Raw genomic sequence first — 17,038 nt, forward strand, 5'->3', positions numbered from 1 at the left:
CTCTGGCTGGTTCAGGGATCATCTCAGCCTCTTCCTCTCCTCACCAAGGCTTATGGATACTTCTGGATCATTTGCACAATGTGTGCAGCCATGAGGAACCTGGAGTGTTATCTCATGTCTATTTAAATAAACATGTCTTCTACTAGGCTTGTGGTGGAAAATGGTTCTAGGATAAATGTTTGGCTTCTCCTAAAGGCTTGTATCCTCCCATTGGCCAGTTCTAAGAAAACAGGCCACTAGCACAGAAATACTAAGATTCTTTCATTTCTCTCTGGATGTTTCTACCTCCCCAGCTTCATTCAATGCTACTCCCCAAGTTTGACCTGGAGTGGGAACTCCTGATACCCGTGCCTGGCGGCATGCTTAAACTTCTCTCTCTCATAGTCTTTCCAATTCCCCTTGAGTTGGAAGGGCTGGATTTTCACCATGTAGTAGGATCTTCCTTTATATTACATTCATGGCACATGATAAAACTGGGAGCTCAGTGAATTTAGAAAATCTTTTGTTTTCCTTCCAAGACTTCTCTGGCTTCTAAGATTGTTTTCAAACTAGGTGCTCAAAAGTTCTACTCTGGGAAAGAAAAGCTCAATGTCGGCTCTTTATTTCTCTTTACAGTCTGCCTATTTCATGCCTAATGTTTCCAGATAAAAATGAGTGTTTCTGGATGACTAGAAAGTCCTGTACATGAAAAAGCACAAGAAGAAAAGTGCAATGATATATTTTTTTTTATTGGCGTATAGTTGCTTTACAATGTTATGTTAGTTTCTACTGTGTAGCAAAGTGAATCAGCTATACGTATACATATATCCCCTCTTTTTTGATTTCCTTCCCATTTAGGTCACTGCAGAGCATTGCAGTGAATAGAGGTCCCTGTGCTGTACAGTAGGTTCTCACTAGTTATCTATTTTATACATAGTATCAATAGTGTATATATATCAATCCTCATCTCCCAGTTCATCCCACCCACCTCCCTCCCCCTTGGTATCCATAGGTTTGTTCTCTACGTCTGTGTCTCTATTTCTGCTCTGCAAATAAGATCATCTATACCATTATTTTTAGATTCCACATATGTGCGTTAGTATACAATATTTGTTTTTCTCTTTCTGACTTCACTGTGTATGACAGTCTCTAGGTCCATCCACGTCTCTACAAATGACCCAGTTTCATCCCTTTTAATGGCTGAGTAATATTCCATTGTATATATGTACCAAATCTTCTTTATTCATTCCTCTGTTGATGGACATTTAGGTTGCTTCCAAGTCCTGGCTGTTGTAAATAGTGCTGCAATGAACACTGGGGTGCATGTGTCTCTTTGAATTATGGTTTTCTCTGGGTATATGCCCAGGAGTGGGATTGGTGGATCATAGTGTCATTTCTGTTACATATGCTTAACATGTCTAACTGATGCTTTCTCTGCCATCTTCTTAGGTGGCTTTCAGAGGAGATACTCTCACAAAATGCTATGATGAATGAGAATTTTCCCCCAAACCTCTCTCAGTCACAGTTCCTGACCCAAGTCTTAGATGATTGTTAGAGAGTCAGAGGATAACTTGATGCCTTTGCCTTGTCACCAGACTGGGAGCTCCTCAAAATGCTGGGAATATCTTGTTCTTCTTAAATCCTCAAAATCTAACATAAACATTAGCCATCAGTTGAAATTGATCCAATTTTATTAAGTACTTCTGAAAACTGAAGTGAATGTTCTCCCTAACCTGACAGTCTGTTTTAGATAATTATCATTTCTATAGTATTTCAGAAAATATTTGTATTTCTCTATATGTACTGGACCATCTCATTTAAACCCATAAATTTAATACACTTGACACACCAATGATGCTATCTCCAGCCCAGATCTCTTTCTTGAACTCCAGACTGTATATACAATTGGCTACTTAACCTCTTAACATGATTGTCTAAGACTGGACAACTGGACAACTGACTTTCCCCTTCACTCCTGCTCCTGCCACAGTCTTCCCCAGCTCTCCTCCTACCTTTTCAGCTTAGAAGCTGTATAGTCATCATTGAGTCCTCTTTCTCACACCCAAAATCCAATCCATCAGAAAATCCTGTCTCTTTATCTTCAAATAATATTCAAAATCCACTCACCCGAATTTAATTACATCTCCACCGCTGTCATCTTTGTCTAAGGTACCGTCCTCTCTCACCTGGATTATTGTCATTGCCTCCTAACTAGTCTTCTTGCTTTCAATCAAGTAGTCTATTTGCAAAAGAGCAATAGATCATATCCCTTACTTGAAGAAAAAAAGCCTCTATCAAGGTGCTTAAAAGGTCCCAAATGAGCTGGCCTCTTGCTACTTCTCTGACTTTCTTACTATCCTGCCTCCTTCTTGCTCTTCTCCAGTCTTACTGGCTCCTTGATAATAACCAGCAAGCATGGTGCCACCTCAGGGACTTTGCACTTACTGTTCCCTTGGCCTGGAATGACCTTCTCTTAGATACCCAAATGGCCACTCCCTCTCCTCCTTCAGGTCTCTGCTTAAATGTCTACCAGTGAAACCTTGCCTGACCACTCTAAAATAACACACTGTCCCCGGCACTCCCTATTCCCCTTTCCTGATGTATCATTTTTCCATAGCACTTACAATTATCAAAATAGTATACCTTTCCATAATTGCTTATTAGATGTTTTCCTTTTCTAGAAAAGAATCTACATTAAGGCAAAAATATTTTTATCTTTTTTATTCACAACTGTATCTCCAGCACCTAGAACAATATTTGACACATGGTAAGGGCTCAATGAGGATTTTTTGGGTGGATGGAAGGATGGATGGATGGGTCAATAGATGAATGGGTAGATGGATACAAAGATGTATAGAAAGAAGGAAAGCTTTCCAGATGGGACCAAAGCAATATGGAACACTAATTTTCATTGTTTTGTACCAGCAGAGTTTATTGGCATTTGTAAGGTATTTCTGGAGTTATTCTGAACTAGAGAGGGAATATTTTTTTTTTTAATAAAAACAATCCCACAGCATTTATTGTCATCTGGTAATAACATAAAGGTGAGCAAAACAATATGAATAAATGCTTTAGAACTACACTTCTAACAAAGCACACCTAAAAAAACTGTATTGCCTTCTCAACAATTTCTCACTTCATTGATCATTTCTAGTTGGAGACACTTTGGAGCAGAGTAATGTTATCTCCTTTTAGCATGATCCGACCCAGTTGTTTTCTTGACTTTGTTTTAGAATGAATTTCTTCTGCATCATCTAATACGAGGTTCATATACTCATCAAAACCAATGATACAGCCCTGTATCCGCATATTCACTTGCTCATAAAGCCACACCTGAATCCGAGATCTATTTTGCAAGTATCTGAAGATGAGATTGATTGGCTGCACCATCACCTTCTGCACCTTCTGGCCCTGGCCTCGGTACGCCATGGTGGAAGCTCACAAAGACCCGAGAGGGAATATTTTAAATGAACTTGTATCTCTATATTCATTTCTTTGTTGCATATTTATTAACTGCCACACCTTGAAGGTTCAGCAATAAACAAGATAGACATGGTCCTCGCCATTAAGGAACTTACATTTGGAAATATATTCCAAGATTAGAAATATCTCCCAAGGTATTACAAGATATTAACAGAGTTAATATTGTTTTAATATATTACTACACTTTTCCTCTTTTGCATTTTCATACACAGGATACAAAATCTTGGAAGCAGTGAGCATAGTTAGGAGGCAATGGCAAGAATCCAGGCGAGAGATGATGGTACCTTGGACCAAGATGACAGTGATGGAGATGTAATTAAATTCGGGTGAGTGGATTTTGAATATTATTTGAAGATAGCCCAGATTTTCTGATGGATTGGATTTGAGGTGTGAGAAAGAAGAATCAAGGATGATTACATGGTTTCTAAGCTGAAAAGGTAGGAGGAGAGCTGGGGAAGACTGTGGCAGGAGCAGGAGTGAAACAAGAAGGTCAGTTGTCTGGACGTGGACAATGCTTTGGACCTTCCAAAGTCAGGATAAGACACAAATTGGTCCCTTGATTTAACAGTCCAGATACATTTTCAGCAAGTCTCCAGAAAATGGGAATTGATATAATAATATTGGTAATGACAGAAATAGCCAAAAGATCGTTTATTATGTGCCAGGCACTATTCTAGTCACTTAAGCAAGTTCCTAGCTAGAAACTACATATCCTTTGGCTATGGGTATGACCATCACTAGGTTGGAGTCAATGGGATGGAAGTGAAAATGGTATGTATATAAATTCTGAATTGTCTCCAACTTGAAGACAAGCTGCTTTTCCTGGACTTTGGCTCTTATTTCCATGAGTAGGACTTTTATGAGCCAGCAACCCAGACTTCAACTTTGTAATCAATGGTGGGGCTACAAGATGAAAGGAATTCAAATTCCTAAAAGTTTGTGGAGCACAGCTACCCGCTGTTCTAAATTGGCCTGTTACATTAGAGATAAATAAGCTTCTCTTTGAGATTGTTGGATCTCCTTTTTTTCTAGGAATATAGCATTTACTCAATTAATATGCACAGTTTTCTGAGTTGAAATGATTGTAGCATTAACCAGGCACACGTAGAATTTTATTTTTATATTCTTTTTTACAATTATAAAAGAGCAAATTTCTTTATTGCATCTGGGCAGCTGTCTGCCAATCAGATTGTTGCTCTTCCTTCCTTCCTGGACGCCCACCCAAGCTGGAAGAAAAGTGATATTCAAGGTGATATGTGCACAGTAGATGACACACGACGTACGTATTCAATACATTCCAATTATTATCACTATCGGGCACTGTTTCACCACTCAATTTCTAGACCAAAGCTACATTTCCCCGTTTTTCCATTAATTCTCAGTCTCTCATTCTGACCATAAAAAGTGGATTACAGTTTGCTCTTATAGCATTCACCAGTAAAGGATATTTTGATTCATTAGACGCAGCTTTCTTTCTTTGCTCCTCTGTGCTATGTTGCAAAGAACAACCTTGTAATAAGTTGCTCCCACTTCACTACCAAAAATAAAGTCTTCTTTTAAAATTAAATACTTTCATTTCAACTATGATAATGCCAAATTTGGCACAAATAATTTACCAATTCAACCTCAAAGTCTCCCCAAAACATTGGATTCAAGAGTGCCTAAAATTCAGGCAACATTCTCCTGGGGAAAGCATTCATATATTAGAAAGACCCTAACAATCAGGGATCTAGATGCCACCTTTCCCATCTCTACTGCTATCACCACACCCCTATGGTCAGCACTCGGTCCTTCCATGTCTTTCCATAGCTCTTATTGTTAGCATCGTTCATTTGGAACTCAGCATGTGATTATCATTACAGTTGTTTATCTTTTTGAATGCAGGTTCTGTCTCTACATTTTGCTTGTAAGACAGGCATGGCGGCATATAATCTGATGTAGTCCCAGCCTCTAGCACAGCCGCTGCAGGGACAGAGTGTGCTCAGTAAGAGTGGACTGGTGATGCTATGTGTAAACACTGTTCTCATGGAGCCCAGTGTTTCCAGGAAGCAGGGCTGGGAAGGGACACTTTTCTCCACTGAACACACATACACACACGCACACACACAGACACATACATATATAAATTATTTAGTGATTACTAAAGGTTAAGGAGGCCCACAATAGTGTTTGTTTGTTTGTTTGTTTTTCTGATGAGCCAGTGTTTAAGCTTATGCTGCTCCCCTCAGGACACCTCTTGAATTGTAGTTCTTAGCTTAATAGGCAGTACTTGAATCTGATTATCTCAAGAACAGAAGATCAGAGGACTGATATCTAATAACTGATAAGTATGGGCAGTATTTTCCAAGAGTATTAGCATAGATAAAGTTCTCATTTCTATCTATGTTCAGGTGGAAAATATTTGAAAGCTCCTTTTCCCATGTACTTTGCTGATCCGTAATTATCAGGTTTACTAATGTTTATTTATTTTTGTTTACTTTGTAAAAGTTTATGGTTTTAACTCTGTGAATAATATAGAGAATGATATTAACACAATATATCACAAAGTCTGGAAGGGGAATGTACCAAGATGACATTCCTAACAGATGTCAGTTTTATGTAAATACCATTGTAGAGGCAGAAGTCAGGATAATTCAGGCAAAATAAAAATAAGTCTGCAATTAAAAATCCATCTGAAAGTCACTTTTTCCTTTTACTGTAGTTGTTCGGAACAGTCTTTAATTTCATAATTCATCAGAAAGTCAATCTAGGAAAATGGTTAAAGAAATAGGCTGTGGACCTGCCTGGATTTGAATCCCAGGTCTCTCACTCACTAGCTGTTAAAACTAGAGCACATCATTTCTCTGCACTTCTATTTCTTCCACTGGCAAAACTGGAGGGGAAGAGCGTCTATCTCACAGGGTAGTTCTGAGGATTGGGTGAATGAACGCATACAAAACACGGAGCACATGGCCTGATGCATGGTAAACAAAGGATATTGGCTATTATTTGGGGATGACAAGTATTCTAGATAAATCAAGTGTTGAAATCTCCATTTGACTTTTCACTTTCTGATGCGAGAATGTCAACCAACATTTTTATCCTATTTGAAGATTTAATTCCCTCTTGTCATCTCCAAGGGAGTTCCACTTTAAGAAGAAAATAACCTAAGTAAAAACGCAGTGGAAGATAGGGAAAAAATCTGCTGTGATTCTTCTTTTTCCAAAAGATTTTAAAAATTATTCATGATTAATATTGCATTGCATTGCCTACATCTTTAGTCTTTAGGAGGACTGAAAAGGGATAACCCTAGGGTTAATAGTAAAACAGAAAAATGGCCCTGTGTCTCATCAAAGTGTTTTCTCCCCCTCATTAGGGGTCTATCCTGGGTCCTATTGCCACTGTCTCAGAGGTCATCCAAGCTTGAAGAATGCCCACTGAGATGTTAATCTGCTGTGATTTCTTCAACTGTAGTTTCATTTTAGTAGAAGACACCTAGAAGGAAAAATGCTGGGCTGGTTTAGTGGGGATCTACTGTTTCATCCACCCATCACATACCATGCTTCTTTCTTATGACGACTGCCTTCTCCCCTAGGCCACCCACTATGTCCTCTATGATCCTGCCTTCTGATCCAGGAGCTGGCATTTGTCCTTGGCTAGGCCAATATTCCATCCTTGAGATTTTTAAACTTGGGACAGAGAGAGGCAGAGTAGTTCCTCTTCTGGATTAAAGATGTAAGATATTAAACTTGGGAAGCGTTGGTGGCCACATTTACATCACATGGAGAGAGCTAGCCTACCAGAAGAAAGGGGAATGACACTGATACATACAGACCAGAGACATAAAGAGCCTGGGAAACATCAGAGATGCTGATTCCACAAGACTTATTTTCAGGGGTGGTAAGGAAGGGATGCCAAGCAGTTTTCCTGCCCTTCCCACAGCTGTTTTTAGCTCTTCTTTGGAGTCCAGAAGACACCTCCATGCTGCCCTTCAGAATCCTCCTGACCTAATTTCTTTTGCCAGCCATACTGTGGCTACTGGTTCAATGCAGGTTTCTATCAACTTCTTGAAGCTGCATTTCAACAGCATCTCACAGAAGGCCAAAACTCTACGTCTCGTTTCCTACTTGGGAACTTGTGTGACGCCACAGTGTGGGAAATGCTCCCTATTCCTATATGCACAATATGGAAGTCCAAGGGACTCGGTGCTTGTGGAGCCACCATTGACCAGTGGAAGTCAATGGATAAATGCTTTCGCCTTTTGTCCCCAGGTGTATTTCATAAGGGTCTCAGAGAGGCTGAGCACCAGTCACCCAATCCCCTGGTGCAATTAGGGTGGCCAACTTTAATAACTGTTCCTTGAATTCGCTTTTCCTCCTTCCTTGTTTCTCTCCCTCAGGCCCCATACCCCTGTTCCCTAACATCATATTCCCAGATAAATTCTAAGGAATCCTTTGTGTCAGGCCCTGCTTTTGAGGGACCCAGGCTAAGACAGCCAGGATTCTTTCAGCAAATTTCCTTCGGGTTAGATTTCAGTCATAACTAATTGGAATGAGTTTAAAAAAGACTTGATTTCTAGTCACAGTTAAATAGCTAACACACTAACTGTGACTTTGGACACATTGAATGGTCTGTACCTCGGTTTATGCATCTATAAAATGGTAGAATTGGGCTCATTTCTAAGATTCCTTTCATCTCTAAGATTCTATGATTTGAAGAAAAAGCTTCATGTCTCAGAGAAATGAATCTCTAGTGGTGGCAATGCAGACACTGGGACAGTCAGTCCCTCCTGTGTTTCTGGTCCCCCAGTATTCACGTCCTGCAACACCATGTCAGAACAAGCCCTTGATTTTCATGTGGCCCCTAATCTAGGACATCAGGGAGGAACTGGTGATGGTGGTTACATGTGGGAGCGGAGTTTATAAATTATTTCCCCAGTCTATCTGAATCTCTCAAGCTGCTACAAGAGAATCTTTGGATTATTCTTGGTGTAATATTAATTATATTCTCATGAAAAAAAATTCTATGAGAAGTTCTTGGAAGTCTCTTTCATCAGTGAAACCCTGAGTCTCATAGGATTCTGGAACACTCCTGCAGCTTCTCTTGGTTTCAAGATTCTCAAACTTGAGATTTGGACTTCAGTGCATTTCTGTCTTCCTCTACACCATACGTCAGACTCTTTCCCTGGGGCCTTCAGTTAATCAAGTGCACACATTCCCTGGTGACTCCTGGCTAGGTATTCAAGGCACCTCTGTCATCTTTTTTTTTTTTTTTTTTTTTTGCGGTACGCGGGCCTCTCACAGCCGCGGCCTCTCCCGTTGCGGAGCACAGGCTTCGGACACGCAGGCTCAGCGGCCATGGCTCACGGGCCCAGCCGCTCTGCGGCATGTGGGATCTTCCCGGACCGGGACACGGATTCGTGTCCCCCGCATCGGCAGGCGGACTCTCAACCACTGCACCACCAGGGAAGCCCCACCTCTCGGAGCGGCTGGGCCCGTGAGCCATGGCTGCTGAGCCTGCGTGTCCGAAGCCTGTGCTCCGCAACGGGAGAGGCCGCGGCTGTGAGAGGCCCGCGTACCACACAAAAAAAAACAAAAACAAAACAAAAAAACCCTCTGTACTGTGAACTAACATCTGAAATCCTTGTCTTTGGTGAGGCCTGGTCGCTCTTCCAATTCTTCCTTCCACTTCGATAGCTCTCCAAAGATATGACTGGGGGAGCAGAGAGTGCAAACATTTATATGGTTAAAACAAAACAAAACTAATTTTAAAAATCCTCACATCTGGTGTAGGAAAAATACAGATTAATGACCTAAAGAAATCAAAATAACTGGAGACATCACCAAGGGCAAAGTCCTAATACCCCAAGCCATTTTGAAGACTGAGAGTATTTGACAAACAGTGAGAATTGAGACAGCAAACTCACAGCAAGGAGCTGCAGTGAGGCAGTGGAGGGCACATGGTCAGAGGAAAGGGGAGACAGGAACGTTTAACAGTAGGACAGAGAGAATGACTTCAGAGTAAACAGTGTCTAGATGATCCACGTGTCTGGACAGCAATGAATCCCAGACGTGTTGTCTGATCCACCTAAGACCAGAGAGGTTTATAAAATCCTGCTCACTTAGTGGCATTGAGAAGGCAGTGATTTGTGGCAAAAATTTTTTGTGGAGCTCATTTTATTAAAAGTATACTACATTACCAAGTTTTGCATGAATTTGTACAGTAGAAAATAAAAACAGAAATGACCAGGGCATTTTAAATGCTGTCGAGAAATGTGTTTGCTTTAGAAACTAATCACAAAAATAGAGACAAAGACATTTTTTGCAAAGCATCTGTCAGCTCTGATTTTTTTAAAAAATGGCTTTGGGATTTAGAAGAAGATCAAAGGAAAATGCAATCGAAGCTGCTGCTATACATGGCCCATGCTGGCTTTCCCAATAGGCAAACTGGTCACAGGTCTCAACAGAGGAAGGAGGTAGGGAACAAAATCAGAAAGAGGCAGGTTCCTCTTTGGTAAATGTATCCAGAACTTTGCAAACTGGAAAGCATCTAGAAGGAAACTATTTTCATTTCCACATCACTTTAAGTAGTATCCTTTTGAAAACTAAGCTTTTATTTTGAACTGTATATGAACATGGGGGGAGGGCCAGGGTCTCCACTGGTGGCTTCTGTGAGGCCCTTCCCAGGGCCAATAAGGAATCCCAATGGACATAGTGAAATCTCTGAACTGGAGACAAGATGGGATCAAAGTGGCTCGAACCCAACCCCATACCCAATTCTGCCCAAGCTAGCATTGCCTCGAAAAACAAGCGAGGGCCCCACTTTCTAAAACGTTACTTTTTAGTGTTTCTGCTCCTTCCTTTCTTCCTCTCTTCCTTCCATCCTCCTATCCTCCCTCCCTCCCTCTCTGTATTTCTCTCTTTTTCCTTCTTTCTTTTTTAATCGTGGTAAGAACATTTAACATGACTTCCACCCTCTGACATTTTAAGTGTGTAATATAGTGTTGTTAACTGTAGGCACAAGGTGGTACAGCAAACCTCTAGAATTTACTTATCTTGCATCACAAACTTCATGTCCATTGCACAGCAACTCCCTACTACATTTTCTTTTTTTTTTAATGTTTTTTATTGGGGTATAGTTGCTTTACAATGTTGTGTTAGTTTCTGCTCAGATGGCCAAGAGGCACATGAAAAGATGCTCAACATCACTAATTATTAGAGAAATGCCAATCAAAACTACAATGAGGTATCACCTCACACCAGTCAGAATGGCCATCTTCAAAAAAATCTACAAACAAGAAATGCTGGAGAGGGTGTGGAGAAAAGGGAACCCTCTTGCACTGTTGGTGGGAATGTAAATTGATACAGCCACTATGGAGAACAGTATGGAGGTTCCTTAAAAAACTAAAAATAGGGCTTCCCTGGTGGCGCAGGGGTTGAAAGTCTGCCTGCCGATGCAGGGGACGTGGGTTCGTGCCCCGGGCCGGGAAGATCCCACATGCCGCGGAGCGGCTGGGCCTGTGAGCATGGCCGCTGAGCCTGCGCGTCCGGAGCCTGTGCCCCGCAACGGGAGAGGCCACAGCAGTGAGATGCCCGCGTACCGCAAAAAAACCCCCCACAAAAACCTAAAAATAGAACTACCATATGATCCAGCAATCCCACTCCTGGGCATATACCTAGAGGAAATACATTATATTTTGATAGTTTACAGTAGGTGGTAAAAACTGAGAGTCGTTTCCTATTGAAATATTTTCTGAGATTATGGGACCAAAAAAAGTTTCTATATCTAAAAACAACTGAGGACTTGATCATTCCTTGCCGTAATATTCATAGACATAGAAACTAAAAATTAACCAATTATGGGAACTTGATGACTCAATACATTTTTTTTCCCATTTGCCTCTATTACCATATTCCCACACAAAAATTTTTCAAGTAATCTCTTCCCTTTATGGAAACAACTGGTGGATTGTATCCTGAGATACATCCTAAGGTCTTCCTCTTTTCCTATGGAACACTAGGCATTTCCCCTCAGGAGAAAGAATGCTGGGGCTGGTGTATCTAATCCAGGATGACTAATCCTGCACTCTTACTGCTGACTTTAGTTCCCAAGAAATCCTTTTATGTGTTGGTTTGGAGAAACTCTGACTGTCTCACTCCTCTTGGTGATTGCTCTCTTGACTTCCTGTTGAGTTACACATTGGCTATAAATTGCCCCACACCAGAAAGGGGATCTTTTAAAACAGGAATTTTCCTTTAAGTTATTGAAATAATTACAGGAAATGGTTAAAAGGTATTAATAACATTTCAGAGGAGTTTACATCATGTACTCTGCAAAACAAATGGTCATTCCAAAGGCCAAAAGATGGAGTACTAAAATTCCAATGGCATTCTGGTATGGAACTAAATCCTCTGAGAAACAAGGGGACTGGCTTACTCTACAGCCCACAAAATTTATCACACTCCAGGGTGTAAAGCAAGGCAAAGAACTTTATTTTCCGGGTTATGTATTTCGGTAAATATGTCTCTGTCCCTAAAAGGATATTAGTTTTAAAGGCGCTGAACACTTTAAGTTCCCGAAGACTCTGACATTTCGAGGTGACTGCAACTTGCCCACACAGGCAGAACAAAATCTCTATTTTCCACAGAATTTTAAATCTGTTACTTCATCTTACATTAACAGCACTTGTAATAACATTTATAAAGTGAACATATAGATGTTACAATACTAAAAAGACTCGTGTCTCTCATTTCCTTTTCTTTCTTATTGGGCAGAGCAGGGGATTTAAAGAAGTAAGAAATGAGGTGCCTCTTGAAAGAAATTTGATTAAAATAAGCCTTGGGATTCTGTTTATTTTATAGGCTTCCCCCCCACCCCACCCCTTGCTTCACTGTCAATTCAGAAACTTGGCTGTGAGGAAAAGGTTGTTAAACATTAAAGAATCCATCCGGATTTTTTGAAAGCCCCTGCTGTCATGGTTCAGCCACTCAATTTGAATCTTGTCTGATATGATTCCTGAGAAGCCAGGCGAGAGTTGGCTGGAGAGAAGTGACCAAGCAGTTCAGTCGTTCTCAGCTCCGCTAGAGAACCAAAGCGAACAGCAGCAGGACTCCTCTCCTGCCATTCAGAATTGAGGTGGGACCACCTGGGGTTTCCAGTTTTAGAATATAACTCTTTGGGCAATTAGAAAATCTCTGAGCATCCGTCTCCCCTGGCATTTAGGAAAATTAATAATATTAAGCATTTCTAAAATAAGAAGTGGGTTATAAGATAGGCCAATGTACCACTAGCATAATTTGCTCCGTTACCTTTTCCCCAAAGGAGCCTCATCAAGGTACAGTCCTACAGCATTAATGCTTCTGAGCTCATAGCCCTGGAATATCTATTTCCCACAGATTCAAGACAATGAAACTTCATTATCATGCCCCCTTATTTAACTCCAATGCCCAGGACAATGATTTGTTTTAATGTCCCAGTCTAAACCTCCTGCAGCAATATTTTTTCAGGTAATAGCTTCCATTCATAATGCTAACAGCTCTTGAATTCTCCAGTCAATTTGGCTGTTACGAGCCTCTCTTTTCTTTGACTTCCTAAGCTTTACACCTTGCCATATGCAGTGCAAACTAAATTAAAAAAAAAAAGCACAAATTTTACATGTGGCATTTGGGATGATTAGATAATTCGAAAATCAACCGGAGATTTGTTCCCAAGGTACATATATTTCTTCTGAGTTCTCCATAAACAAGAATGAAAGACCATTTTTAAAGTTCCCCACAATTTAAGTAAAATTCTTATCAACGATTAATAAGATTTTCAGTTCCTGGAAAGAAAGTTACTTATTTATCATTTCAAAACCCTTAAGCTTCTCAACCAGGTTCCTTTACAACCTGAAATGTATAGAAGACAAAGCCTAAAATCCTTTCCTGGTCTAGATCAGATAACCTTATATGTGCTTAATTTGTGCTATATAACAGCATAGTAAAATAGAATGACTTTGAGGTACAAAGTTAGAATGACCGACCTGGTTTTAATTCTCAAATCATTACTTACAAGCTCTTTGTCCTTGGGAAATTTTTCTCATCTGAAAAATGGGGTAACAATATTACCTAACTCACAATGTTGCTGTAAAGATTAAAGATTTTAACAGGCATTTTTAGTTGTATCTCTGGAATTCATTTATCATTTCCCCCTGGCCAAAGCATTAATTTCCATGTAGGGCCTTTGTGATCCCAGGCAAGATGATCCTACCCTCTGGCATGCAATCTAAACTAAGCAATCAACATACCTACCCTCTGGCCACAGAGATAGTTTCATGATGTTTTGAACCAGGGTGAATCTCAGGACTTTTGTTGACTATGTCACTACAAATAAACTCTTTTTCCAGCTAGACAAGAAACAGAAAATACGTAGCTTTGAGTACTTTGGACAAGCATCTTAGGACCACGTGGGAACCAACAGAAGGGTTGAATGGTCAAGCTCATCTTCACCTGATGCCAACCCAACGTCTGGACTGTCCGGTTACATAACCCAATAACTCCCCCTTGTTTAAGTGCGTTTGAGGAAGGTTTACTACTATTATTATTAATCTATATTGTAAACACATTTGGGAAACAATTAAATGTGACTTTGTGTTGTTCCTCTAGTCCCTGTATGTAGTATTTAGTGGGTGAACATCCTCTCCCCACAGCACTTTGTGAAGACTCCAGAAGCCCCCTGGTTGCTCTGCTCACACTCAGGCAATAGAAAATTCTACAGTCATTTTGAGTCATAAAACAGTGTCACTTGAGAAATGTAGAGTCTCAAACGAGAGGAAAACGATCAAGAGAATGAGTGGAATGGCTCTTACTTGGCTGCTGGGTGGTAAAGTAGTGTTCTGTCCTTCTGCTCTTTTGGGCCAGTCATATGTATTAATAGAAAGTGGACACGTCTGTGAGTTCTTCATCAGGCCCCACTGGCCCTCCCTGGCCACAGCGTTCATGACCACGAAAGGCATGTTTCCTTGGGCTCACCTTTCTCTGTTCCTCATCAGCTTCTGTTTCCCTGACCATCCACACCACAGAGCTTTCTGGTCAGTATTCCATCACCCTGTGACAGGAGCCTGATCGACCCTATTCGAAATAACTTTTTAATGTTATAAAATCACCCACAAATATGCAAAAGTTGTAAAACTATTAACTCATATTTGAAAACATTCGTTTGCCACCGATTTTTATTTTTATTTTTTTAAATCATGAAGACAGTTAAACATCAGTGCAAGTCTAAATGGCCTGAAAATTAAGGAGAAACAAACAAACAAACAAAAAAAGATTAAGAGAACAGGTAACTAAAACTAAAAACAGACCAAACTGCTTCAAGACCCACGGAATGTGGCAAATCTGCTCCCATGGTTCACCCAAATTAGCAGTACATGAAAAAACTGATAGCTGGGAATATTCATTTTTAACCAGATTGAAGTTTCAATTTGCTTTCGATGAAATCCCCTGGCACAACCTGTGAGATGGCTGTGTTCCCAGGTCCTCCACCTATGCCCTCCCCACTTCACAAAGCTCCTGCTGTAGCTGTACCCTCCCTAGAGACATTCCTTCCTCTGGACCACTACTTATACAAGTAGCTATGGAAGCCCTGGTTATTCCCCGAAACGTACGGTGCTGCTTACATGCAAACTTTCAGCAAAGTACTGTTATCATTCTATCTCAAATTTCTCCAGTCCAACAGCTAAAATTTTCAACTGCCAAAATCAATACTGCTTTGATTCTACTTGGGTATCAGGTTATTTCTGAAAGTGTATTTTAAATTTTTTCCTGAGGTACCATGACCTTCTTCTGGACACCAAAATGTGGCATCTTGGCTCACATCTATTTTCATCATGTAGCTTGGTGGATGTTAGCTGCGGACCCTGAACCTAAAACATCCATGGTGGTAGGAACATAAAACCTACCAGCTCCCTTATTTCTCTGGTCCTATTGTGGTACAGAAACAGAAGTAAGAAAAGTATGGTCAATATTCTTAATTATTTGTCATGAATGAATAATCAATCCAAGTAAAATATTCATTCCTCTACCTCTCAATTTTAAGTAATTAGAATTTTGGGTAGAGTGCCAATGTGTATTTAGATGTTCCAATGGTGATTCCTTTCTAATCACAAGTCAGTATAATTTTCTTGGCCAAAGGACTAAGGAGGAAAGGAAATTAAGTGCTTGTTCTCCCCAGGGATTTTATATTCTTAGAAATACCCTTGCTGAAGTCTTACTATTTATTATTGCCCTGCACTTTGTAGACCACCTAGTACCTCTCTCCCACGGCTCCCATCTCACCAGAAGAAGGGTTCTCAAAGAAATATCCATGAAATCTCAGGGCATTCTGAAGCCATCCTTCCCCTCTCCCTGTTCTCCATGCATCAGCATTTATACTCCCTTGGCAGATTTCACAAAAGGCTGCACACCAGGAGAGGGAAAGGTAATGATGTGTGTTTGTCTTATGGGTGTGCTCACATTTCAAACTTGTCTACAATTCCAACAAATGAAAGGAGTTGTTAAACCATAACAAAAGCTAAATAAAAAGAAATGTTAAACTGTAAAATGAATAAAAACTGTCATTAGGTGTAACCTAAACAGTCTGTGTGTGGTTTCTGGGAATGACAAGTAAACAATAAACATTAAATGTTGTCAAGTAGCTTCCACAAAAAGTGTTTCCATACATGTGCAAATAGGGAGATGTGCAGTTGCCAGCGCCCGATCCCAGGAGCTTTGTGGGCAATCACATGGGCATTGAGTAGAAAGCCCCCCATCTGCCAGATTTGCCTTTTTTCCTCCAGTAAAGTTGACAGGAATTCTCTCCCTCTAATTGAATATCCAGTGGCCCTTTACTCTCTTTTTGGCCGCTTACTTAACAGAGCTCTTGAAATAATTGTTGGAAAAACGAGTCCCCTTTTAGATTATTTTAGAGGCAGACTTTTTTAAAGCTGAAGAATGCAGTACCAGCATTCATAGCATGTATTCATAATAAAAACGGAACTCTCTTTCCACTTTACAGTGACAAGGTCATGCAAAAATAAATACCTGGGTGATTTCTTATTTTTTCCTTTCCGTGAATCAGAAGCCCCAAACTCTAATGCCCACCACGACCAGGCAATAAATGAGTGCAGGGCTGGCTGCAAGGTGAGTGTAAACCACGGTGTAGGGAGGGAGGCTTAACATAGTGAAAAGTGTACATTGGTCCCAAGGGTACAACCTTCTCCAGCCTGTAAAATCTGTGCTGCCTAAACAACGCATTCTCCAGGCTGAATTCCGCCCACAGACTAGATATAGCAGGCCATTTCATATTTCAATGGAAATAAAAACAAAAATAAACAAATGGGACCTAATGAAACTCGATGTAATTAAATTAAAATTAATCAGAAGAGCTTAAGAAAGCCATAGTCTACCAACCAGAGTCTTGGTTAAAAGTCCAAGTCAGGAACATGTTAATGGAAATAAATCTTCCTACTTTCCACTCCCCCTCCCCAAATAAAGCAAACACCAATGGATCATAAAATCACTAAGAGTTTGGCTGACAAAACCACATATTTGAACAATTATTCTATCATTTAGTTGTGACC

General features: G+C 40.4%; 1 protein-coding gene and 1 long non-coding RNA gene across 3 annotated transcripts in view; one reads left to right on the forward strand and one right to left on the reverse strand.

Annotated features, from left to right (window-relative positions):
• Positions 1–16,032, forward strand: part of LOC132597000 (uncharacterized) — a 145,249-nt gene extending 129,217 nt beyond the window's left edge. For both annotated transcript variants that reach the window (XR_009563282.1, XR_009563281.1), the window contains 2 exons: positions 3,675–3,788; positions 13,826–16,032. This is a non-coding gene — a long non-coding RNA (uncharacterized lncRNA). The remainder of the gene's footprint in view (positions 1–3,674; positions 3,789–13,825) is intronic.
• On the reverse strand, positions 2,972–3,422 carry LOC115845166 (small nuclear ribonucleoprotein E-like). The gene has a single exon (XM_060295434.1). It carries the CDS (start codon positions 3,406–3,408, stop codon positions 3,130–3,132), a length of 279 nt encoding a protein of 92 aa, XP_060151417.1. The 5' UTR covers positions 3,409–3,422; the 3' UTR covers positions 2,972–3,129.
• Positions 16,033–17,038: the final 1,006 nt, after the last annotated feature.

Source organism: Globicephala melas, chromosome 3 (assembly GCF_963455315.2).
Source record: "Globicephala melas chromosome 3, mGloMel1.2, whole genome shotgun sequence".
Lineage (NCBI taxonomy): Eukaryota > Metazoa > Chordata > Mammalia > Artiodactyla > Delphinidae > Globicephala > Globicephala melas.